This window comes from Pipistrellus kuhlii, unplaced genomic scaffold, assembly GCF_014108245.1.
Source record: "Pipistrellus kuhlii isolate mPipKuh1 unplaced genomic scaffold, mPipKuh1.p scaffold_m20_p_46, whole genome shotgun sequence".
Classification (NCBI taxonomy): domain Eukaryota; kingdom Metazoa; phylum Chordata; class Mammalia; order Chiroptera; family Vespertilionidae; genus Pipistrellus; species Pipistrellus kuhlii.
The window spans coordinates 891,055-917,494 of record NW_023425547.1 but is presented as its reverse complement, the minus strand read 5'-3'; the positions used below and the strand labels follow the sequence as shown (position 1 = coordinate 917,494).

At 41.5% G+C, this 26,440-nt stretch overlaps 1 protein-coding gene and 1 long non-coding RNA gene across 3 annotated transcripts in view; one reads left to right on the top strand and one right to left on the bottom strand.

Annotated features, from left to right (window-relative positions):
- SLC16A2 (solute carrier family 16 member 2) overlaps positions 1 to 6,849 on the top strand; it is a 143,948-nt gene extending 137,099 nt beyond the window's left edge. For both annotated transcript variants that reach the window (XM_036412624.2, XM_036412623.1), the window contains exons 5-6: positions 2,671 to 2,899; positions 4,404 to 6,849. In XM_036412624.2, the coding sequence (XP_036268517.1) occupies positions 2,671 to 2,899; positions 4,404 to 4,624 (450 nt within the window). In that variant the 3' untranslated portion in view covers positions 4,625 to 6,849. The remainder of the gene's footprint in view (positions 1 to 2,670; positions 2,900 to 4,403) is intronic.
- Positions 58 to 13,983, bottom strand: LOC118704726. Its single transcript, XR_004983500.2, has 5 exons — positions 13,324 to 13,983; positions 12,253 to 12,259; positions 9,443 to 9,454; positions 6,569 to 6,570; positions 58 to 69 (listed from the first exon to the last, which is right to left on the bottom strand). It is a non-coding gene; the product is annotated as an uncharacterized LOC118704726 (long non-coding RNA).
- Positions 13,984 to 26,440: the final 12,457 nt, after the last annotated feature.

Below are 26,440 nucleotides of genomic sequence, written 5' to 3'. Positions count from 1 at the left end.
CTCTCATCTGAAAGATGGAAAGTGAGGCCAGGTTAGATGTTGCCCCCAGTGAAGAGTGATCTACACTCTCTTGGAGGATCTTAGGCATCTGTGTCTCTCTCCTCTAGGCTCTAGGCCCAATATATCACAGGCCTATCACCTCTCATACTTCCAGAGATACTTGGCACCTTTTTATTTATTGATTGACTTTTAGAGAGAGAGGAAAAGAGATAGATTTGTTATTCCACTTATTTATTCATTGGTTGATTCTTGTATGTGCCCTGACTGGAGATCAAACCCGCAACCTTGGTGTATCAGGACGATGCTGTGACAAACTGAGCTACCCAGTCAGGGCCTAAATGCCATCCTTTTGATTGACACACACAAAAAAAATACCAAAATAGGCCATATCACTCCCCTTCTCCAAGCCTCACTTTCTTTATTTGTGCAATGAGAATAATTATTGTTTTTCCTATCTCACCTCACAGGTGAGGATTTAAAAAAATCTAGGCGTAACCAGGCTTTGAGAAGTCAAAAAAAAAAAAATATGTTACAGCCATACAAGTTTTTAATCCTTCTGACAGTGACACAAATAGCCTCATATTGTGGCAAGTAGCCTCATGGATGCTCAAGAGGCCATTTTCTGTGTGAACTGGGCTCTGGTCTGGTTAGAATACAGACTACTGCTCAAGCTGTCTATCTTTGTCTATAGCAATATTGCCTTTATGATGTAGTTCATGCCTTTTTATCCTGTAGCTGGGTTTACTAGAAGGTGCAAAAGTGTGAAACCTTGTGGAGGGGTGATGGCAGTCCCAGAAAACATGTTATCACCATCAGGAAGTGGTCGAGTTCTGACTCTCCTGAGGAAGCCCTAAAATCATTTTCAAAGGGCCCTAATTACACTCATAGCAGGGATTTCTTTGTCTTCTTACAGACCCAAGTCTTTGCCTAAATACCATCAGATGTCCTGGACAAGGTTTCCAGTTATATTTATCTCTGTGTTAGGTTTGCCAGAACTGGTTAATATGCTTTGTCAGAGCGAGGGGTGCCCTTATGATTCATCCAGTCCAATTTCTCATACTGATGGAGAAAATGAGGAAAAGACTTAGATAGTAGTGGCAGAGCTGAACTCCTATGTTTCATATTCTACTTTAAGTGATGGAAAGCAAAGCCAAGTCCCCAGATGATTAAAAAAAATTGGCCAAGGTCAAACCAAAAGCCTATAATTAAGATAAACCAGTTATGAAATTCTGAATTCTGTGCAAATATAAGCAAGTGACTTATCTGGGTATATTTTTACATGGTAGTATGTGTGGCTTTTCCAGCCTCTTCTACATGACAGCCCTGCATGTCTTTCCTGTGAGTATCAGAAGCTCTAAGATGCCAAAGGTTAGTGAAAATCAGGGTAAACTAGCACTGGGCCTAGACTTTACCTTGATGAGAGGCAGTAAGTACTCTTGCCTAGCTAATATAGCTCAGTTGTCACCACAGTCCCTAGGAGAGATGTAGGGTCTGAGCAGCTTTTGCTTTCTATTGTGCAGATGGAGTTCCAATGGAAGCAGAGGCAGTAGATAGTCAGAAGCAGGACTAGGTTTAGGGCCAGTGCTTCTGCTGACTACTTCCTCTGTCCATCCACCTCTCTCTCCCTTTCCACTTTTACTTGACCCACTTTATCACTTAGAGTAATATCAAACAATTTTAGAGCATTGTAGCTGAAACAATCAACCCCCCCGCCCATTTCATAAATGAGGAACTGAGGCCCAGAGAGGGAAAGTGACTTGTCCAAACTCATCTTGTTGTTGTCTCGGGTTAAGAGCACAAGACAATATATAAACTTCTTTCTCTTAAGTTACTCAAGATACTCCATCACAGGATTTTGCTCCCCTTCTTTCTACCTGGGTACTGGACTGGGAGGGGAAAGGAGTGTATACATAGCTTGAAGTGTTCTGAAGTGCCATCCACTAGACCTTGTGGTTCCAACTTTTGCAGAAGACTGGTACATGTGTCTGGTGTCAAGTCTATTAGAAAGCAAATGCTGACAACTTGAAGATCAGCCTAACTTTGAGCCAATTGTTGGGGGCTGATTCTCAGTTCCAATATTTTTAATTTCCAAACCTTGTTTGGCAGGGCCTCATTGAGGATGTTAAGAGGCAGCTAGATATAATAGTAATTAAAGGAGAATAAAATCAGTTAATTTGGTCCTTTGTGTTATATAATGGTACTTACTCTTAATTGCCAACCATTATGGCTTGTATTGATATATTGATAGGTAGGTCTAGTATTATCTTACAATTGTTCATGAATCTACCAGAGAAGAACCTGGGGTTTCTGGTTTCTTATTCCTAGATTCTGCCTAAATATACAGTCTGGGAAAAGTTCTAAAGTCCCCCAACCTAGAGATTTCCTCAGATGGCATGGCCAGGACATTTTTTATCCTCTCTAAAAACCAACTGATTAACCTAACAACCATATTGACAGCAACAACATAGACTTTCAGTTAAATAGGAGCTCTCTTAAAAACTTTGAATCTTTTAATGTAGGAGTAACTATTTAGTCCAACTGTTCTCTCTGTTGACAACCTGCTGCCACATTTTATAAATGGTAGGAATGAAGTCTGAAAAAGGTATGATTTTCTATGTGATCTTAACTGGCAAGCGTAACATGACCGACCTCAGGTCCTTGCTCCTCTAGGTCATCTCCTTCCTGCTCTTGGGCCTGATGTCCATGATGATTCCCCTATGCAGGGGCTTCGGAGGCCTCATCGTTGTCTGCCTCTTCCTGGGCCTTTGCGATGGCTTCTTCATCACTATCATGGCCCCCATTGCATTTGAACTGGTGGGCCCAATGCAGGCCTCGCAGGCCATTGGCTACCTCCTGGGCATGATGGCCCTGCCAATGATTGCTGGGCCCCCCATTGCAGGTGAGGCTGATATTACAAGGAGGGTAAGAGTGGGGGAGGCCTGTCTTCCTTGGGTCCTCACTTTCCTAAATACTTCTACTTAAAGTTCCCCTTCCTCTTAGTCTCTGTTTTAGCAGCCTTGTCAGAGTGCATGAAACCCCATACCATTATTGGTGAAAGTGACTAAGCATAGTATATGTGCATTAATTCATTTTGGGTAATAAGCTTTCCATGGCTGTATATCTGTTTCAGTGGAGTTACATTGTAGACAGCATGCATGTTTCCAAGAGGGTAGAGAGAGAAATGGGTTTGGCCTTCTTGACCATTCTATTGGTCTAGTATCCTCTTTTTTCTTCACAGGCAAGTAATTATTTGCAAGGTAGCTAGGCAGGAAGAAAAAAGAAGGTGGGCCCTGGTTTTACTTAAAGACACTCCACTCCTTCTCTACTGACTTCTGAACTGATACTATAGAAGATATTTGATTAAGATAGTATCCCAGGACTGGACTAGTGAGGGTCACTTTCAGAAGGCAGCAAGAAAAGTATTGGATTTCTATCTTTCATAACTCCCAGTTTGTCTGCTCTCTAAGAATGGCATTGTTGGTATCCCAGGAAACAAGGAAAACCAATGGAAAAAGAACTTTATTTCCTTTCTTTCAGATTTATGAAAAATATTAATTAATGGGCTAGCTGTTCCTAGGCTGGCCAACTGGGCTAACTCAACAAATATTCCTTGAACACAAATTCTGTGCACGATATCTTAAGGTCATGCTGTGTAACAGTGGCAAATCTTCCACTCAGGCCTTTGTGCCACAGCCATACTGCCCACTGGGCAAGGGAAGCCTCTACCCAGCCCCTGATCCCAGTAGTGTTTCTGGGCTCATTCCTCCTATGTGGTGGCTCACATTGCCTCCTGAAGATGAGCAGAAAAGGCCTAGCATCTCATGCCAAACACATCCATAGTATTCATAATTTAGAGGAACCCAGAGGGACCAACCATATCTGCAACTGGAAGGAAGGACACACATAGAGCTTCATCTTTGGGCAAAAGGAAACTTAAGTGAAAGGACAAATAAGAACTTTGCTGAATTGTTCCACAAGAACACTCTAGCCCAAGTTGGGGATGGGAGGTTATATCACTGTGAATCAAGACAAGGCTTAACCATATTCTGTGGAGTTCTTTTAAAGTAGATTTCCTCTTTTAAATTAACTCCATACCTAGGAGTGACTAGTAGAAGTTAGCTATAGCTTCATGAAAGTCAAATATGGAGAACTTTAAGATACATTTCATTAGCTTCTTTCATAATCAGCCTTAGCCTCAAGGACCTGCAGCTCCAGTACCTAAGAGGAGTCACCTGCTTTTGTAATAGAGGTTAATTTCTTACAAGTAGAAGTATCCCTTGGGTCAAAGCAGTTCAGGTCAAAATTCTCTGGATAGGTATCATCATGGCCTCTACAAGAGACAGAGAACACCTTTGGGCAGTAGGGCAAAGCTGATCATGATTTTTCTCTCTTAACTGTTTCAGGCCTCCTCCGAAACTGTTTTGGGGACTACCATGTGGCCTTCTACTTTGCTGGTGTGCCCCCAATAATTGGAGCTGTAATCCTCTTCTTTGTCCCTCTGATGCATCAAAGGATGTTCAAGGAAGAGCAAAGGGATTCCAGCAAGGACAAGATGTTGGCCCCTGACCAAGACCCCATTGGGGAGCTGCTGCCAGGCTCCCCCACCCCTGAGGAACCAATCTAATGCCTCTTCCTTGTGATTGTGTGCTCCTCTCCAACCCCTTTCCTTTACCCACCCTGCTCAGCATTTATATTTTTGCCACCAGCACACTTGTTCCCAAACCTGTGCACACGGCATTTCAGCCACCATCTCTTTGGAGCTAAAGCTCCAGGTGTTCCAAACTCATTAATCAAATTCTCTTCATGAATGTCTTTAAATTTTCCAGGGTTATTCTCTTTCAATGATCTAGGAAAGCTTGGGATTATCCCCTGACTTTTGGAACCTCTCCCTATATCTTCTAACACTTGGGGGATGGGGAGCATGGGACCTCTTATCCCAAGCCTGTTAGTCATCCACTAGAAGCAACTGTGAAAGGTGCTATTGTATCCCCAGGAGCCTGGTGGGAAGACCCAAACCTCTGTGTGCTGAGGAGCTTCTTGCCATCTGACCTTAGAAGCTGCTGGTGAAGGGGACTGGAGGCAGAGCAGAGAGTGAAATGGAACAATGAGCCTTATTTAGCCTCAGAGTCTATGACTTCCCAAGAACTGTGGGTGCTGTTAGTTTACAAGTGTCTCACCATCATCTGATTGGTTAACAGTCTGATTCCTTCTTTCCCCTATACTTCCTCCTAATTTTTCTTTCCTCTCTATTTCTTTTTATGACTGTCATAGACACACAGGTGCTTAAAAGAGGGACTCAGAGCTTGAGCCAATCAGCCTTACCTTGGTCTAGCTCCTCCCTGATAGTCACACTCATCACAGGCTGAGCCACAACTCACTTTTTGGGTAAAGCTGCTATAATCATAGACTGGAAGAATATCACATATTAATAGGGAAGGGGCCTTAAACAACATCACTGATTTTTATAGATTCCCCAAGCCAATACTTAACCTGCAGGCCCTCTCAAGCTCCCCATTCTTGTATCTGTTAAAATGTGAAGCAATCCCTTTCCTCTCAGCAGTCATCAGAGGACTGATGACAGGGAGAGGGTACAGAATGGGGAGAGGCAACTCAACCTGCTGAAGTACCAACTCTTCTATCATTATTCATGACAGGTCTATATTTCCACCTGTGCTAGGCCAGGAAAGGGACTGTTTTAGGAAAAATCCAATTCCTAACCTGGATCCCCAAAAGGTAGAGGCAGCAGCTACACAAAGGATTGGACAGTTTCCTTTAATAAACTGAAACCTTGCTAGCCTTTACCAACCAATGTGTCCCTCATGCTGTGCATACTGGACCACTCTGATTAGTGAGCATTAAAGTTGCTAGGAAAAGTTGACTCTGGACTACCTTCACCTCTCTAAAATAGGTGCCAGATGATTCCCTATTCTCAGACTCTGGGCAACAATTTTGCTAAGGAGCATTCACAACTCACCTCATTAGGAGCTCAACCTCTCTCCTCACTCAGCCTCTTTACATCCCTTTCTCCCTATTCTGGGCCTTGGTCTGTTGTATTCCTATTACCTAAATATTTTCTCATCTTCTTGCGAGGCATCTTTGACTGTCACTTGGAGCTAATAGTAACTTGCCACCTCAAGCCAGGGCCAGGAGGATGAGATTGCTGTTTGGGGACTCCAAAGAAGACAGTGACCCCTAACCATGAGTTTTTACGTTACAAATAGGCAGCTGGGGCATTGTTGGTTTCTGATGGCCTCAATGAATGCTAAAGTCTTGATCCCCCTCCACTGTTCCCAGTTCAGCTCTTGTCAATTACTCAAAGGAAAACACACTGGATTCTTGGCTCTGTGGGTAGGAAGGGGCTTAATTACTATCCTATCAGTTCAAACAGCAGTGAAACAGGATGAGCCTTGTAATTCCCAGGAGAGACCACTGAAAATGTTGGATCGACAAAGTCCCTGCTTCCATTCCTCCTGCCCCTCCCAACACCAAATCGCTTGTGGGAAATTCTACAAGGCCTCCTTTATTGCACCTGGTGTGAATAGCTCTTAAAAATCTGGCTACCATTCACTTCTCTTCAGATGAAGGAAAGTCATTCACAGGTCCAAAATCTAACTTATCAGGTGTCACATAACATGGTAGGGTGTCAATTCTTCCACACGTGTGCACGTGCATGTGTGGGCTTGTGTGCTTATGGATAGAATGTTGGTTGGTGAAAGCAGCATAGTATTAATGCTTAGGGTAGGATGAATCCATAGTCAAGTCTAGGAAAATGGACAAAATTTGGGAGCTTAAGACCTGGAACATTAAATCCTGAAAAGGTTTGGAACAAAATAAACAACTGAAAATCTAGCTTTGGTATGTAAGTTGCGTACAAGGGTGAAATTGTTTTAAGGTGGCTAACAGCAGGAAGTTTGATTTCAGAACTGATATCTCATTTCAAATCAAATTTATGCCAGGGTCTATACTCTCTGTGAGATACATAGGGGTTTGAAGCAGGGTGGACTGTTCAGGATTGGATCTTTAAGGAAGCTCTGAAGTGGAAAAGTGGTTACTTCACAAAATGAAAACATGGAGAGTGGCTGAGTTGGAGAAGAGGCCCTGCCAAAGCCACCACCTTCTTATAAATATGCAATATTGAAAATTAGCAAGAACCTAGAAATAATCCATTTTAAGACCCCTTTCCTCTCCCTTATTACTGCTGAAGGGACTGGTATACCTGGATTACACAGCCAGGCAGCAACAGAGACATTGACTGTGAAGCAGAAAAGACATACAATGCAACAAACTGGGAGTAAAATTAGAGTCTCCCAGGTCTATTCTCTGCCTTAAATAGAAGTGAGGACACTAAGGCCTAGAGATAGGAAAGGACTATAGGTTCACATAGTTCATCATTGACAAAGCAGGTTGAGATTTGAACTATGGTAAATAACTTCCAGTCCAGACCAAAGCCCTTCATTTTACAGATGAGGAAACTAACCCTGGGAGGGGAAACTGATTTATCCATTTCATTCAACAACTATGTAGTGGGACCATTTCCATGAGTGTCAGCAAGAACAGCTTTGAGAAAAAATAAAATCTGACGAGCTAAGTCCGACTTTTAGCATACCCAATCTTTTCATGATTACTCTCATTCCAAACTAATACATAACTTTGGTGTTCTCTCTTCCCAAGCACTCCAGACCTCATTCATGCAGGCTTGGCCTTGGAAAGTTGGTCCCACCTAATGCCCTTTCACCCTCCAAAACCAAAAGGCACAAATAAAGTTCACACATTGGGCAGAAGAGAGGCAAAGAAGGGACTATTTTCCTTTGGGAGAGGAAACTAAGCTCTTGGTTTACCACCAAGCTCTTGGCCATTGATGGGTTCTCTACTGACTCAGTGCAGACATCCTTAGGATGGCAGTCTCTATCGCCTCTCACTGAGACTAATTACTCTATCCTGCCTGGCCCCAGGCTCTGTAACCCAACATGGCTTGCCCTTTAGTCCCTCCCCACAGTAGTCCTAGGACTCCAAACTGTGTTTGATCACTCAGGATTATTAGATTTCAAAGTTGTGGAGTCCCATAATTTTTATGAGCATATGCTTTTCTTGGGTCCTTTTCACATCTGAAGATGCAGCCAGCAGCTCCCTCCCACATCACAGGAGCAGAGAAGGCCTGGTGATAGGGGTTACAGGTGCCCCCAACAAATCCTGTTGTCTGACAACTAATACCGAGATAGGGTAGGCCTTGGTTTGAACCACAGCAGGAAACAAATTCTGAAATTCTAATAAGCTGATATGAAGAGGAGACTCCAGAGTTTTTAGATTCCTGCCTTTCAGCTCTCTCTAGTGGTCACCAAAGGCAGAGTTGCATGCCTAGTTTTAAAGTCATTTCAGCAATATTTTCTATGGACCTACTTTGTGGTTTCACTCTGCTAGAACCCATGAATTTCAAAAAATGATAGGAACAGAGAATGAGAAAACAAAGAGAACACAAGGAGGAATTCCTACTATATTATTACCAAGACACTTTTTCTCTTTCTGGACTCCTGCAGGCCTGAGCATGTGGACTTCAGCCCATTTGACCCACCACGCCCCTTCTTGGACCAAGACCACAGCATTTTTCTCTCATCACCCCACAACTGGCCTCCAGGGGGCAAGAGCCACTTGCAAGAACTATGTACTCTTCAATGTGGGTTTCTTGCTGAGCTGAAGTAGGATAAAATTAGCCAATAGCTCAAATTTACTAAGTGTTCAAGCCATGTCCAGATGGAGGAGGGAAGGGCAGAGCTGAGCCCAGCTGCGCTTCTGCCCAGGCCAGAGAGGTAGACTGCCAGCACCTCCATGCTCCCTAGGTCCCACCATAGATCGTGGTCCTGCCCCAGAGATTTGGGTTAGGGGGGCATGAAGCGACCATGAGTCTTCTTTCCATTTCACACCCACCCTACACTGCCCTCACAACAACTGGGCCTCGGAATCCAGTGATGTGGTGCTAAGGGATACCATTTTCCACTAGGGCCCATACACACCCCACACTCAGGAAATGCCTGGGGATGGAGATGTAGCTGGGAGATGGGGCGGGGAACAAGGTCCTGGCTGCTGCCCCATCCTGTCAATGGCATCGGGTCACCTTGGTCAAGGAGGGTGACAGTTCCAGCCCTTTCATGGCCCTCCATTCATTTCCCTGTCGGGGAGGGGTAAAAAACCCGGAGACCACTACGGAGATGCATCTGTCCCTGCTACTCGAACTGGAACTAGGCCCGCCCAGGATGGCCAGCTTTTTGGCTCAGGGGAAGGGGGTGAGAAGGAAGGTGGGAGGGCCCAGCCCCAGGTGCACACAACTGTCTACAGAGCGTGATGGACAGACAGCAACTGCCCTGTGTCCAGGGCTCAGCTGCTCCTCGCTCCCCCACCCCCACTGCCCTAGGCATGCCACTACCACTAGGGACTGCAGCATCGCCACCCCCACCCCACGCTTTCATCTGGAGCCTCAAGGGCATCTGGCTGGACTCCCTACCAGATTTGGCCCCAAGGTCTCAAGGCTGCAGCTAGTGGAGGTCCTAAGTGACTTCAGGCAGGAGGCCAGCTGGTGAGGGTTCTGGGGGCCAGAACCACCTCCAGGAAATGATTGAGTCAGAGCAGCCATCATCCTCTGCCTGCTCTCCAATCTCCAACCCTAGGCTGGGCCTGCTGGACAGCCTCCTCCACGCAGCTCAGAACAGTAGAACTGCTTCTGCCCAAGCATTGGCCCACCCATCAACCTCTCCCCACCCCAGTCTGCATAAAAGCTGTCCCAGCACTCCAGAGGACAACCATAGTGTCCCAGCTCAGGTCCACTCCCCCACCATGCAGTTCCCAGATCCCACCCACCAGTTGCTCTATGTTCACAAAGGTGAACCAGGGGATTTCTTACCATTCCTGGTAGGAAGGACCAGATTGTCTCTAAGACCCACCCTCCTAAATTTGCTCCACACCTAATACTCCTCCAGTCTACTCCACCAGCCTTTCTTAAGCAGGTTGCCTAAGTGAGGTGAAGGAGAGAGGGGGCCAGGGAAGCATTTCTACTCCCTTCTCACACACACCTACATATACCTCCCTCTCCCAAGTTGGAGTCTTATGGGGGATCCAGCCTTGCCAATACTTATGCCTTAAAGCCTTACAAAGGCCAGTTTCCCTCTGTCAGTCAGATCTTCCAGCTACCTGCCTCCTCATTAGCCTCTCACCACTCCCATATGTGTGCACAGACACACTCTCTTCATTCTTCAGCTCCATGAACATAACCCCCAGTGTATCTGGACATACAGGCCTCCTTCAATGATAACAGGTACTCTCACCTTTGGGTGGGCAATTTGTAGTTCACAGGTGCTCTCATAAACCTCGTCCTCTCCCCTGCCCATGCAGGTACTGCTCTTATGCCTGTTTTACACATTGGGAAAGTGAGGCCCAGGGGGGAACTGAATGCCAGGTTACAAACCTCTTCTCCAAGGCTCTTTCTGGTCCACCTCACAGAAAATAGGAAAGTAAGTGAATTTCTCTTTCTTCCCTGACTTCTCAGAAAGCTTTCTTGCTGCTCCTGGACTCAGCACCTGCTGCCTAGGGCCCCTCTTCCCCTTACTCCCACAAGCAAAGCTCTTGCTACTGACTAGCACAATAGTCACAAGATGGAGGCATGGAAGGCAACAGAAGCTGAACCAGAGTCCTTGTGTATTATACCACCCACCCACCCACCTCAGCCTCTTCAATGGGAGCTGGGGAGAGGAGGAATATGGAAGAATAATCAGGAGTCTCTGATCTGTCTTTCCCTGGGAGTATAGGGAATTATCTTCTGGGTTCCTCTCTGCCTCAAAATGGAGGTAAAACTCCAAAATAAGCTGTTCTCTGCCTTACTCCCTCAGAACTTCTCTCATTACTCAATAACATTATCATCAGTAAAGGTTAGTTTCCAGGGCCTTGCTTGATGCCAAGAGGCCATCAAAGTGCCTTTTGTATAGGCTGGTTATTGGGTATGTGAGGAACAATTCTTGCGAGGCCCTCCTTTCATGAAAAAAGAAAAAGAAAAAGAAAAAGATTCGTGTGTCTATGTGATCTACACAGCTAGCTCAGAGGCTCCCTCTCTTCTATATTACAGTGGTTTTTCAAGCTATAAAGAGAAGGGGAAAAGTAACAAATACATGCAATTAAGTGTAGGGGAACTCCTAAGGCAGCACTTGGAGAAAGAAAAATTGGTGAACATGCCTAAATCCCTGCCCACACATCTCAGTGGAGTGGACTTGTGCTCTATTTTCCTCTCAGCAACTGTGGTGATTACCATCCTCATCTGCCCTGTCCCCAGTTGAATTTCCCTCTATCTGCAGGGGAGCTTGGTTTCATTTAACAGTCCACACCCTTTAGTACTACATTGTTGTGTGGGCTCTAAATTCCCAGATCTCAACAAGTACTAGCCTAAACCTTTCCTTCAGGAGATTAGCTTTAAGAGTCCAAATCAAATCTTCCAAGGTTCAAACTCACCTGTTAACCACAATGGCAGGGTCTGGAATGCAAGTAGAGTGAAGTTTCATGGAAAGTCAAGTTCTGGACAAAGCTAGTTCCCATTCAGTAACTCTGTAAACAGCTGTAACTAATGAACTTCAGGAGAACTTTAAACATTATATTGACAGATCAAAGAGACTACTTTAATTACCTTAATTCCCTTTTTTCTAGTCAACTGAGTTCTTTCTTCACAATCCTTGCTCAACACAGTTAAGAGCTGTGCTACTGCGAAGAAATAAAAGACCCAATGAAATTTTGGAAAGCTTCAGATCCAATAGTTTCACATTGCATTCTGTGACTTTGAGGCAGTCACAGAGGCACCTCAAAGTCCCCTAAAATTTCTGGGACTGATTTTTCCATCCCTCTTATGAAGAACAGATAAAAGTGCTAAATATTACATATAAAACAAAACTAAGAAGACTCTGAAATGTTGAGATAAGAAGGCAGACCAGTTAGGAACCCCAGAACCTAAGGTGAGTGCTCTAGATTTCGTTTTTGCCTTATATATCCCAGACAGGCTGGAGAAGTCAAGAAAACAGAAATGCCAATGGAAATTAATGTAAAAATCCCAAGAAAATATTTCTCTTTCTAATTAAAGAATATGAAAAGGGACAGCCTAAAAATACAGAAACTTTTACACAATAACCATTCTACTTCAGTTAAATACTAAGGGGAAAAAATCAAACATGACCTAACCCCATCCCAGCCAGCAAGGAGCCTTCATTTTTCATTTTCATCATGCACCTCTTCCCTCTATCACCATTGTGTTGTCACATAAAGCCAAGTATGAAGCCTAGATTTCCACCCTAGTCAGGCAGAACATGTGGAGAATAATAATATATGTTCCCTGTTTCTTGAAGCCCTGGTGGTATCAGAGGAAACGTAGTGATGCTTCTAAAGCCCCACCCCCACAATGCAGTAATTAGGAGCCTCTCACTACCTGGGGGTCAACAGAGGCCTAGTAGAGACTTCTACCTTGACTTAGTAATGAGGTAGTTCACCCTTTCTCCCACTGGCCTGTTGTCAGAGGGGGCCTACTAAAATAGAAGATTATAAATAAGACCCATTACGTACTACTAAAAATATCCAGGTTTCAATAAAAAATCATTTGTCACACCAGGATGTCATAACTAAACCAGGAAAATATCAACTTGTATAAAAAAAAAAATAACAATGCTACAATGCTGCCCTAGCTGGATTGGCTCAGTAGATAGAATGTTGGCCTGCAAACTGAAGGATCCTGGGTTTGATTCTGGTCAAGGGCACATGCATGGGTTGCAGGCTTGATCCCCAGTAGCGGGCATGCAGGAGGCAGCTGATTAATGATTCTCTCTCATCATTTCTGTTTCTATCTCTCTGCCTCTCTCCCTTCTTCTCCGAAATCAATAAAAAAAAATTTTAACAGTTGGGTAATTTTTTATTGGAAAACAAACATACAACTTGGAATGGATTTGAGGCAAATTGTGCCATAAGCAGATTTTTTTAAAGTGGCTAAACAAAGTTTAAAAAGCAAGTAACAATAAAAAGAAAATGTTTCTGGTACAGGACCAGCAGTACAAAAAAAAAATAGTGTACAAGTACCTGGATAATACACCTGTTTTGCAATAGTGCAACTTTTAAGTATATATTGTTGACTGTCCATAGACCACACAGTTACAACTCCACACTTCAACAACAACATGCTGACAGTTCCTAAAGAAAACTATTTTTAAAAAGGCATAACCAGATGTTCTCTCATTTGACCAACTCCATCTAAGTTTAGATGTGCAGAAGGGCTTAGATATATCCAAGAGTAAGACACATGCAACATATTACTTTATCAATTTTCTAAAATAAGATTTCAGGACAATAACAGTAAGATAAGGGAAGAAAACATGGAGGAATGAAGTCCTAATTACTATACATGCATATTTTTTTGACAGTGCTAGGCTCCTCAGCCCAGAGCACCAGAACTGGGAAGAGGTGCCCATGTCACATCTGGCCGTGAAAATCAGTAGGGATCCTGTGTTCTAGGGAGAGACAAGAGTATGATAGAAACCCAGGCACCCTCTTATAGTGTCAGCACACAACATCTCATTCACAACCACTCACCCTGTCTCCAGCAGAGACAGGGTGGCTAGGAGCAGATTGGAGTTGTGAGAGGGACTGTATTGTATGCCTCCCAAGATAGAGCTCAAGAGACAACCACCAGGGTCCTTGTGATGAGTCCCTCTCCCATAGTGCCCACAGACATCATCTTTCTTGGGTCAATTACTCCTCTCCATATGGCATCAACCTTGGGGAATGCAATAGTCAAAAACCTCCTGTCTACCTGTGGCCCCATCCTGCCAAGCTCAGGCGCTATAAAGGAGTCAGCTGCCTGGACCCCTAATGCAGATGTTCAGGTAGACTCAGGGGGTATCAGAAAATGAGTTGTGAGGCTCGGGAGCAGGGGCCATTCTCTTGCTTCCCGTGAGCCTGACAGGCACAGCCTGGCCCCCCTGCCCCCCCCTCCCCCCGCCAAAAAAAAGAGATACACTAGCGCCATCTTCTCCACTGCAGGCTGCCCTTCCCTGTTCATCTCAGGCTATCAGGGAGGTCTGGGAAGAATCCAGGAGAGACTGAGCTGTTTGGCTCTAGGGTAGGGGCCATTTTTCCTGTCCATGCCCTACCAATATCACCATTCCTCTTCAGAGCCCACCCTTCACAGAATTTCATTTTGTTTGGGTCTGATGAACCCTCTGGCATCACACTGATGACTCCATGATGCTCTATCCAACTACAAAAGTCAGAAGACACCTTAGAACTTCTGCTATGTGGCCTCAGACTCAGCAGTGGCACCAAGTTTGAATTTCTATCAATCTGGTAAATACCACTCACCCCTATACCTGTGACTCACTGAGAACCTCATGCAGCTCACGTATCTCCAGTGGCTCTTTCAGTACTTGAGCCTAGCAGGGAGTGATGAATCTTGGAGCCTTGGGCCTTTTGCTGACTTTCCCCCAGGCACAATGCTGGTGGAAACCAGCCTTGACACCCAGCTTGGTCTTTTCCTCACATAACCAGGACAAGTTGAGGTAGCCACAAACTATGGATCACTTTGTAGCTATGAACAGATACCCTAGAACCAGTCACAGGAAATTCATGACATTGACCTTCAACAGAGTCCCTCACAAGAGGCCCCAGAAACAATACACCGAGCGGCAGATTTCAGATAAATCAAAGCAAGTAACAATTAGTTTTACAAATGGCATATCCAAAGGGAGATCCCAGCAGGGACTAAACGCTGCTGAGGCAAATTCCATTCTGTGTGGTTAGCAAGTGTGCAACTGCTCATACACAGTTGTCAGAGTTGATTCTCACAGACATCCAGCCTGAGGGTTGACCCAACACATGGATGGGCCAACAGCAATCAAGACTCAACTACATGAGGAAAGCTCACATAACCTACAAAAGAGACATTTCTGAAGCATCCAGCTCAGGTGATAAGAGAAACTGTACACTGAGCCCTATAGGACAATGACCATGTAAATCCACCATACCAAGATTGGGAAACTGCAGATCTACCTAATACACAGAAACAAATACAGAGAGGCAGCCAAAATGGGTAGACAAAGAGACACGCCCAAATGAAAGAACAGGAGAAATCTCCAGAGGGAAAAAAGAGCTAAATATAGATAAGAAATTTAACAGACATAGAGTACTAAGTAATGTTTATAAGGATGCTCAAGTAACTTGGGAAATAATAGATTAACTCAGTGAGAACTTAAACAAAGAGACAATAAACATAAAAACCATTAAAAAGAACCATTCAGAACCCCCCCCCCACACACACACACAAACACACAATATCTGAAATAAAGAATACACTAAAGGAATCAACAGTTTAGATGAAGTAGAGGATCAAACTAGAAATTTGGAAGGTTAGATAGCAGAAAACACCCAGTTTGAGCAGCAGAAAGAAAAAAGAATTTTTAAAAGTGGGATAGTTTTAAAGACCTTGGGAACAACATAAAGCAAAACAACATCTGCATCATAGGGGTACCAGAAAGAGAAGAGACAAAGGATTGAGAAAGTCTTTGAAAGAATAATGACCAAAATTTCCCCTGATGTGGTGAAGAAGAAAGATACACAAGTTTAGGAAGCACAGAGAGTCCCAACAAAGAAAAAACCAAAGAAGCCAACACACACACAAAAAAAACACATCATAATTAAAATGACAAAATTTAAAGGCAGAGTTAAAACCTTAAAACAGCAATAACAACAAAAACCACACCCTATTAACTTCAAGAGAGCTCCTATAAGACTGTCAGCTAATTTCTCAACCTAAACATGTCAGACCAGAAGGAATTGGCATGAAATATTCACAGTGATAAAAAAAAACAATGACCTATGACAAAGATTACTCTATCCAGCAAGACTACAATTCAAGCCAAAACCGGTTCGGCTCAGTGGATAGAGCATCGGCCTGAAGACTGAAGGGTCCCAGGTTCGATTCTGATCAAGGGCATGTACCTTGGCTATGGGCATATCCCCGGTAAGGGGTGTGGAAGAGGCAGCTGGTCGATGTTTCTCTCCCATTGATGTTTCTAGCTCTCTATCCTTCTTCCTTCCTCTCTGTAAAAAAATCAATAAAATATATATATTTTTTAAAAGACTACAATTCAAAATTGAAGGAGAAAAAAAAAAAACTATTTCCTACACAAGAAAAAGCTAAAGGAGTCCATCAACACTAATCTAGTATTACAAGAAATGTTAAAAGGACTGCTTTGAGAAGAAGAAAAAGAAGCATAATTATAAAGAATAAAAAATATATAAATGACAATGATAATTAAAAACACACACACACACAATGGCACCTTTGCCTGTGTTGCTCAGTTGGCTGGAGCATTGTCCTATGTAACAAAAGTGGCAATTGGATTCCCAGTCAAGTTACATATGCAGGTTGTGGGTTCAGAATTCAGTCAAGGCACATGTGGGAGAGCTGATAGAAATTCCAGTTTGCAAAGCTGATCCCACTGGAATGCATACAAGGATCTCTGTCCAGCCGAGGGCAGAGTAATATTCTGAGCCACTTGCAGAGGAGTAGGTCTAGGACAGGGAAACACATCTACCACTTTCCCTGAAAGCTACGCATCATGGTAGACTCAGAGGTCTACACTCATGATTCCACCTAAATCCCTTTCAGAAAGTCTTTTGAATTATTAAGATTGACAGCTACCTGGCAGGCGAAGGCGGGCAGAGGCAGAGACTAGGGAACCTGGAGAAGTTTGGTGACTCAGTCCTGGGCCCACACTGCTAACAAACCTGCTCTAGTAGGAAGATTGACCATGCCTGCTTGCAGCCAAGTCATGTGGGAGACAAATACAAATAGTGGATCACTTGGAGATTCAAGCAGGTTTCTGAAAGCCAAAACAGGAACGTTTCTGACAGAGGTTAGCAACTAAGTACCTCCAGGGAAATCCTGACCTGTCAGCACCTTCAGAATTGGGAGACAAAAAAGTCAGCCACAGTCATCAGAAGAGCAGGATCCAAAAGGAGCTCCCACAGACACTAAACTCTACTGAAACAAATGCCACCATAAATGTTTTCTTTTTTCTCTCTCTCTTATTTTTCTTTTAGTTTCTTTTTTTCCCCATTCCCTTTTTTTCTTCTTTTACTTATCTTGCTTATTGGTCTGCTTTATTGATTTATTATTTTAGTCTCTATTGTTTCATTCATATATCTAATTTTCCTCTTCCTTATTCTTTCTCATTTTTTTTTTATTTTCTTTTTCTTCTGCTTATTCATCTTTTTTTCATTTTCTTATTTGCGGTCTATCTGCATACTCCTCTATTTTCCTTTTCAAAATTCTTCTTCTTCCTCCTTTATTTTAAACCATTTCCCAACCATGATTCCCCTAATTCTTTATTCTTATTTTCTTTATTTCATTTCTACCCTTCATATTCCTTTTACTCCCCCGTATTTTTGTTTGTTTGTTTTATTTTCTCCTTGTGTTTTTCTTTCTTTTCTTCTATCGTTCTTGCTATCTTTTCTCTTTCCTAATTCTCTCTTCTCTGGTGGTTGCTTTTGTAGTTGCTGTAGGTGCTTTCTGTATGTTTTTGTTTTATTTTATTTTGTTTTGTATTTTGTTGTGTAGTATTTCATCCTGATATGTCAGTACCTCCACAAGATCACAAGACTTGGTCATAAGAGAGCCACATATTCATCCAGCCTGAGGGAAGATGACATCCACAAACAGGCCAACAACATTCAAAACCCAACTACATAAGGTGAACCAATTAACTCAATCAAGGGGCATTCCTAGAGCACCCAGCTCAAAAGATCTAAAAAACTGCACCTCTGGATCCCACAAAGACCATCCAATAAAGGCTGTGAGGCATAGCTGTTTGATCTAACACATAGAAACAAATACAAAAGAACAACAAACATGGGGAGACAAAGAAACAACCCCAAAATTGAAAGAAAAAGAAGATTCATCAGAAGAAGAGCTACATGAAGTGAATCAAGCAAACTGACAGATAAAGAATTCGAAATAACAGTAATAAGTGTTCTCAAACAACTCAGTGAGAACTTCAAGTAGCTAAATGATAATTGTAAGGGATTTAATGAGAATTATACCAACATGAAAGAAACTCTGAAACAATTACTAAGAATAAATGAGAAATAAAGAATGACAAAGCTGAAATAAGGAAAATTCTGGAAGGATTCAACAATAGACTAGAAGAAGCTGATAATGGAATCAGTGAATTATAAGACAAGTTAGAAAAAAGTACCTATTCAAAACAACAGGTGTAAAAAATAATTAAAAAGCATGAGAGTCCAAGGGAGCTTTGGGACAACATAAAACATAACAACATCCACATCGTAATAGTACCAGAATGATAATAATCCAAACAAGAAATAGAGCACCAGTTTGAAGAAATATGGCAGAAAATTTCTCTAAACTGATGAAGGAAAGTCACTAAAGTTCAAGAAACATAAAGAATTACAATCAAGATGAAACACAAAAGACCCAACCTAGACACAACATAATTAAAATGGCAAACATTAAAGACAATGAAAGAGTCTTAAAAGTTGCAGGAGAGAGACAGAAAGTTACCTAAAAGGGACTCCTATTAGACTGTCAGCTGATTTCAAAATATAAATACTTCAGGCCAGAAGGATTTTGCATGAAATATAACAAGTAATGAAAAATGAGGGACTGAACCAAGAAAACTATCTAGCAAGACTATAATTCAGAATAAAAGATGAAATAAAGAGCTTCACAGACAAAAAAAAAATGTCAGAACAATTTATTACTACCCATCCAGAACTGAAAGAAAAAGAAATAGAAAGAAAGAGAACACAAGCACAAAAATAGTAAGTACCTTAAATGGAAGGGATGGGAAAAATTGTTCAGGCAAATGAAAATAAAAAATAGCTGAAGTAGCAATACTCTTATCTGACAACACAGACTTCAAAGTGAAGGCCATAGCAATAAAGAAGAATACTTCATAATAAAGAGGAATCCATACAATAGGAGGTTATAACGTTGATAAATATATACATACCCAATACAGGAGCATCAAAATATATTTTTAAAAACTTCTATAGGATTTTAACTAGTTAACTGCCATGCATCCAAAGTGGAAAACATCCCCACACACCACAATATTTTGAATTTAAATTTTTTTTCAATGAATATCATAAAAATAAATATGTTACTGACAATTTGGGTGCTCTTGAATATTTTCAGCTGAAAATTCTCCTAAAAATTAATTTAAAGTTGGTCAGGGATGCTACTTAGAGAAAACATTATTTTACAGATGCATATGGTGTGTGGAGAAGGTCCACCACTTGTATCTACATATGCTTATGCTATCCAATGGGTTAAGAAAGAGATGGACAGCCCTAACCAGTTTGGCTCATTGGATAGAGTGTCAGCCTGTGGACTGAAAGGTCCCAGGTTCGATTCCAGTCAAGGGCATGTACCTTGGTTACAGGCACATCCCCAGTAGGAGGTGTACAGGAGGCAGCTGATTGATGTTTCTCTCTCATCGGTGTTTTTAATTCTCTATCCCTCTACCTTCCTCTCTGTAAAAAAAATCAATTAAAATATTTTTTTTAAAAAGAAAGATGGACAGCAATACATTCATAGAAGGCAACTTTATCACATTACTGGTATCACTACACAGATCTTCCAGACTTATCAATATGAAAAGGGCAATCCTAAACAACTTAGGTCTGATGGAATTCACATTTACAAAATATCCCACCCTAAAGGCACAGAATATACATTATTCTTAAGTGCACATGAGTGATTCTTAAGACAGACCAAAGGTTATGACATAAATTAAGTCTCACAAGTCCAAAAAGATTGGAATCATATCAAGCATCTTCTCGGATCATGATGGCATGATATTAGAAAAAAAAAAATACAGTGAAAACACTCATAAGCATACAAATACAAAGAGGCTAAATAGCATGTTATTAAATAATGAATGGATCACAATAGAGATGGAGGAAATCAAAACCTTCCTGGAAACAAATTAAAATGAACATACAACAACCCAAAATATATAGGACAGGGTGAAAGCAGTCGTGTGAGGAATTTCATAGCAATACAGTCCTACCTCAAGAAAGAATAAAATTTTTGAATAAGCTAACTCTAAAACTTAAAAAATTAGAAAGAGAACAACAAGAAAAGTGCAGAGTAAAAAGAAGAAAGGAGATAATAAAGATCAGAGTAGGAAAAAAAAATGAGAAAGAGACTAAAAAACAATACAAAAGATCAATGAAACTAACACCCAGTTATTGGAAAAGATAAACAATATTGATAAGCCAGACTCGCCAAGAAACAAAGAGAGTACACAAACCAACAAAATCAGAAAGGAAAGAGATGAAGTAACAACTGACCCCACAGAAATACAAAGGCTCTGTGAGGATGAAGCCCACAACCAAGGTATGTGCACTTGAGAGGAAAAAAGGAAATAATAAAAATTAGAGCAGAATTAAATGAAATAGAAAACAAAAAGACTATACAAAAAATCAATAAAACAAAGAGCTGGTTCTTTGAAAAGATTAATACATAAATTAGAAAAAACCCCTGACTAGATTCCTTAAGGAAAAAAGAGAAAAGACCCATATAAACAAAATCACAAATAAGAGAGGATAGGTCACCACAGACATCACAGATATACAAAGGGTCATACCAGAATAATATGAAAGACTTTATGTCACCATAACCTAAAAGAAATGGATAAGTTCCTAGAAGTATTTAACCTTCCTAGAATAAATCATGAAGACTGGAAAATCTAAATGGACTGATCAGCAGTAAGGAAATTGAAATAACCATCAAAAACCTCCAAAAAAACAAAACTACAGGACAAGATGGGTTCACCAGTGAGTTCTCCAAATGTTCAAGGAAGAATTAAAAGATATTCTTTGCAAACTCTCCAAAAAATTGAAGAAGAGGCAATACTTTCTAACACATTCTACAAGGCCAATATAACCCTGATACCAAAACCTGGTAAAGATGACACAAAAAAGAAAACTACAGATCAATATCCCTAATGAATACAGATGCAAAAATCCTACACAAAATACTAGCTAATTGAATACAACAGTATATCCAAAACATAGCACAGCATGATCAAGTGGGATTCACTCATTCCAGGGGCATGGGAATGGTTCACCATTCCCAAATCAATCAAGGAAATAAACCACATACAAAAGAAAGGATAAAAATTGCATGACTTTGTCAACAGATGCAGAAAAAATATTTGACAAGATAGAACATCCATTTATGATTAAAACAGTCACTATAATAGGAATAGAAGGAAAGTGCCTCAATATAATAAAGGCCATTTATTATAAACCCACAGCCAATATCATACTCAATGGTGAAAAACTGAAAGCTTTTCCCCCAAGACCAAGAACAAGACAAGGATGTCCACTCTCACTATTCTTATTCAACACTAGAAGCCCAGTGCATTAAATTTGTGCACAGGTAGTGTCCCTAGGTTTGGCCAGCGATCAGGGCCAATTGAGGCCTTCCGGCTGCCAGGCAGGATCTCCCTTTCTCTGCTGCTGGATGCTTGCTGGGGCCTCCATTCCCCAGCTGCTAGCTGCCAACTAAGGCCTTCCTTCCCCAGCTACTGGCTAGGGCCTTCCTTTGTTCTGTACCACCCTCTAATGATTAGCACATGTCATAGTGAGCAGTCAAACTCCCGGACTTCTGGTTGAACTCCCAAGGGGACACTTTGCATATTAGGCTTTTATATATATATATATATATATATATATATATATATATATATATATATATATGTGTGTGTGTGTGTGTGTGTGTGTGTGTGTGTGTGTGTGTGTGTATAATAGTAGCCCTGTGCACAAATATATATATATATATACTAGTAGCCCTGTGCACAAATCCGTGTATCAGTAGGTCACCAGTAGCTCACTGCCGCCCTCCAGTAGCTCTCTGCCCACTGCCCTGTAGCTGTAGCTCCCCACCTCCCTTTTCCCCACGGCCCTCATAGCTTGCTTCCCTGCCCCCTGCGGTAGCTCTCTGCCACCCACTTGTAGCTAACTGTCCCACCCTCCTGCTGATCCATGATCTGGTTATTACTCAGTCAGGCGTTATGCTTCACGGAATAATAGCCATTTGCATATTACATCTTTATTATATAGGAGATAGATAGATAGATAGATAGATAGATAATACTGGAAGTCCTAGTCAGAGCAATAAGGCAAGATAAATAAATAAAAGATATTCAAATAGGGAAGGAAAAAGTTAAACTGTCACTTTTTATGGACAGCATGATGCTGTATAAAGAAAACCCTAAAGACTCTACCAGAAAACTACTAGAAACAAACAAACAAAAAACAAATACAGTCAAGTTGCAGGATACAAAATCAATGTGCAAAAATACATTGTCTTTCTGTATACAAACAACAAAACTTCAAAAAAAGAAATGGAGGAACAAAAACAATTCCTTTTGCAATAGCAACCAAAAGAATAAAATACCTTGAAATAAACTTAACAAAGTATGTGGAAGATGTATATACTGAAAATTACAAAGCATTATTAAAAGAGATTGAAAAAGAAAAAAACAAAATGGAAAAACATCTGTGTTCAAGGATTGGAATAATCAACATAGTTAAAATGGCCATATTACCCAAAGCAATATACAGACTTAATGCAATCCCCATCAATGTCACTTTTTAAAGAAATAGAAGAAGAAATCATCAGATTTGTATGGAACCACAAAACACCAAGAATAGTCAAAGCAAACAAAAAAAAAAGAATGAACGAAGCTGGAGATATCATACTACCTGACTTCAAATTATACTGCAGAGCTACGATAATCAAAACAGCATGGAAATGTAACTAAGACCTGTCTGTACAAAAAGAAATGGAAAGCCAGTTTGAAATGGAATTGCTATGGCCTAAAGCAAAGAATATCCTTACATGATATTATTCCACAATGTCATTAAAATTTTTCCCAGATTTGTGTTACCCCCATTACTTATAATAGTAACTTGCACCCTTGGGGATCAATAAAAATCATCTTTTTGGTGCTTGCAGACAAAGATAACACACCTCTTGATATTTTAGAGTTACAACAGCATAATATACAGTTATCCCAAGCAAACTTACAAACTAATTCTTTGAATGTCTGGCAGCAATTTAAAAAGGACATGAAAGAATTTAATCCCTTCCATTGTATAGAGGGCCTCCTGGGAAGGTACCTGAGCATTATATATTGGTCCCTCTTCTCACAATCCAATTGCCCACAGCTGTTGCCTGAGCTTTCTGTTCATGTCGTGGTTGAAGCCTTGTGATGACTGGTACCATGGATCTGTCTCTCACCCAGTGAGGCAAGCTGGGCCCTCCCTGGAAAAGAAACCTGGATTCCCCAAGATATGTGATCAGTGCTGGGGCCCCACCAGCAGGCGAGAGGATCCCAAAGCAGGAGCTGGGCGTGGAGGCCACGGGGGCATAGGGTACCAAGGAGAAAGAACTGAACCTCATATCACCCTGCTTGGCCCCAGAGGATGGCTGGTTAGCCCAAGATGGGTAAGATTCCTCAGGGAAGGAACAACCTAAGAGAGGCACAGTTGAAGAGGGGCCATCAGGAGAGAACTTTGGAGTCAACTGAGGTGGGGCATAGACCTTCACCCCCCAAATTTGCAGGGGTCTGAACCATCACACCTTCTGAGGGAAGTTTCCTTCCCCCATGGCTGCTTAACTTCCCATACCCAGCTCAAATTGGGACCTGGGTAACAGAGACTTGGCTGACAGCAGCTGCCCTCTCACTATAACAAGACTTGTTTTAGTTGTCTTGTACCAATGGTGTGGAGAAGTGGGTTTTTGATATCTAAATCCAACCTACCACCAGGAATGCTCAGGGCTTACCCAAGAAGGCAAATAATCCTATACACTAAAATTTATAGGGTAAAATAAGATTGTGGTTAGAGTAATAAATTTGACAGTAAAATAGTAGTCAAGTTTTCAGAGTAATTTAAATTGGCTTATTGAAATAAGCAAATATTCTAGAAAAATTAATTGTACTGAATAAAAAGCAGTTCCAAAAGTGTTAAATAAATTTTTTATTGGTAGTTCATCTCATGGTAAAATTGTATAACATGTAATGAACCTAAAGCGGTCACATTTTAGTGTAAAAAAAATTTAAATTTAAAAGCTATCAAGACTACATTATAAAATTTTCAAAAGCCTCCTAATATTTAAATAAAAAGGGGCAGTAGAAGAATATCATGTAAGGAAAAATATCCTGTAGGTAAATTACATCTAGAAAATTTTTACTTTAGAAAATTAATGCTAACAGCAAGACACCTATGAAAAACAACATGGTGTCAAAACAAGCCAGAGTAAAATCATTTGGGCAAAAAATGAAAAAGGATCCCAAGTCAAATTTATAGAAAATATTCCTTTATTAACTTTTGGTGGAGAATATGTTTGTATATTTTCAGAAAACAACTCTGAGACCATGTGGATTACAGCAACAGAGAGGAATTGACAGGACTACTCTAGCCATGAAAACAGAATAGAAGCAGTCCAAAGATGGAAGAAGCTGATGTTGCCTTCCCATACCAGCAGTCAGCATCTGTGAGTCACTGCAGTTTGCCCAGAACCAACCCAGAGAGGGTCAGACCTGCATTATCACCATTCAGAACTGAAATATCATTGCTGACATGTACATATAAGGAACTGTTTGACATTGAAATTGGGTCTCAAAAGAACTGTTGGGGCAGAAAGAAATTCACTATAGACTGATTCTTTTGCCTTTCAGCATAACCATTTTTGTTTGTCTCATTTTCGGTTCTTATAAGTGTATTTCTAGTAGAACATGATCTCACTCATGTAGGGTAAATAGTGAACAACATAGTCTGATGAACAAGAACAGACCCAGAGACAAGGAGGCATGGATCAGACTGTCAGACCTTAGAAAGAGTATATGGCAGGGTGGGAATAAACGGGAGAGATCAACCAAAGGATTTGTGTGCATACATATGAGCCTAACCAGTGGTCAAGGACAACAAGGGGGTGGGCAACATGTTTGGGGAGGGGTGGGGGATAGGAATAGGGGGATGAGGACAAATATGTGATACCTTAATCAATAAAGAAATTAAAAAAAAATACAGCATGGTATTGGTAGAAAAACAGACACATAGATTAATGACACAGAATAGAGAACCAGCTATAACCAGCTATAAATCCACATGTATATAGACAGATAATTTTCAACAAAGGAGCCAGAAATGCACATGGGCGTAAAGATACTCTCCTCAATAGTGGTGCTGGGAAAACTGGAAAGCCACATGCAAACGAACGGAACTGGGTAACATTTTGTCCCCATGTACAAAAATTAATTCAAAATGGAACAAAGACCCAAATATAAGACCTGAAACTATCAGTTACATAGAAGAAAATATAGGTACCAAACTTATGGACCTAGGTGGTAGATAAAATTTTATGGACTTGACCCCAAAGGCAAGAGAGATAAAGATAAAATTAAAAATAAACGAATGGGATTATATCAAACTTAAGAGCTTCTGTACAGCAAAAGAAATAGACAACAAAACAAGCAGGCAGCCAACCAGATGAGAGATGATATTTGCAAACAGTAGCTGTGACAAAGGTTTCATTTCCAAAATATAAAGAATTTTTAAAACAACACCAAACAAATAAACAATCACATCAAAAAAAGGGTAGAGGGGTTCCTGGAAGATGGCTGCAAGGTAAACACTTGTACATGCTTCCTCTCACAACCACATCAGTGCTGCAACTGGAGATCTTACCTGAGACCGGAAAATACCACACAACTGTGGGGGCCCCGACCAGTGCAGACACACGGATTCCACAGAAAGGCTGGATTTTGCCGGGGATAATGTGGGGTGTCTGTGTCCCAGCAGTGAAAGTGGCAGCCTTGCAGCTGCCCTGGCAGCAGAGGCAAAAGCGTGTGCTGGGACCGCGGAAATCTATGTCCACAAAAGCCCCCCGCTGTTGGGTCTGGCATGATTTGAGAGAGTGGATGGGGGTCCCCAAGGTTGCTAATAGTGGGGTTCTCTAGGGAGCCAGCCATTCTGATCCTACATGGAGGGAGAACAAAGAAGTTGGAAAGCAGTCTGTAAGTGCACGCAGACTGGTCCATTGTGAACCTAGGCTGGTTCCCCTGCAAACTTTTGCTTCTGATTACAAAGGAGAAATCACCCAGATTGGCTGGCCTTAAGAGACAGCAGGGGGAAACTGCTTTTCTGGAAGCTGAGAAGCAGAGGGGGGAGAAATCATCCAGGATTCAGCTCCTAGGCAAAAAACAAAAAAACAAAAAAACACAAACAAACAAACAAACAGTACTGAGTGCCATAGAAAAAGAAGGCTAGAGCAGCCAAAAAGACCGGGACATCAATCCAGAAACACTGCCACCTAGGGGCTGGAGTACAAACT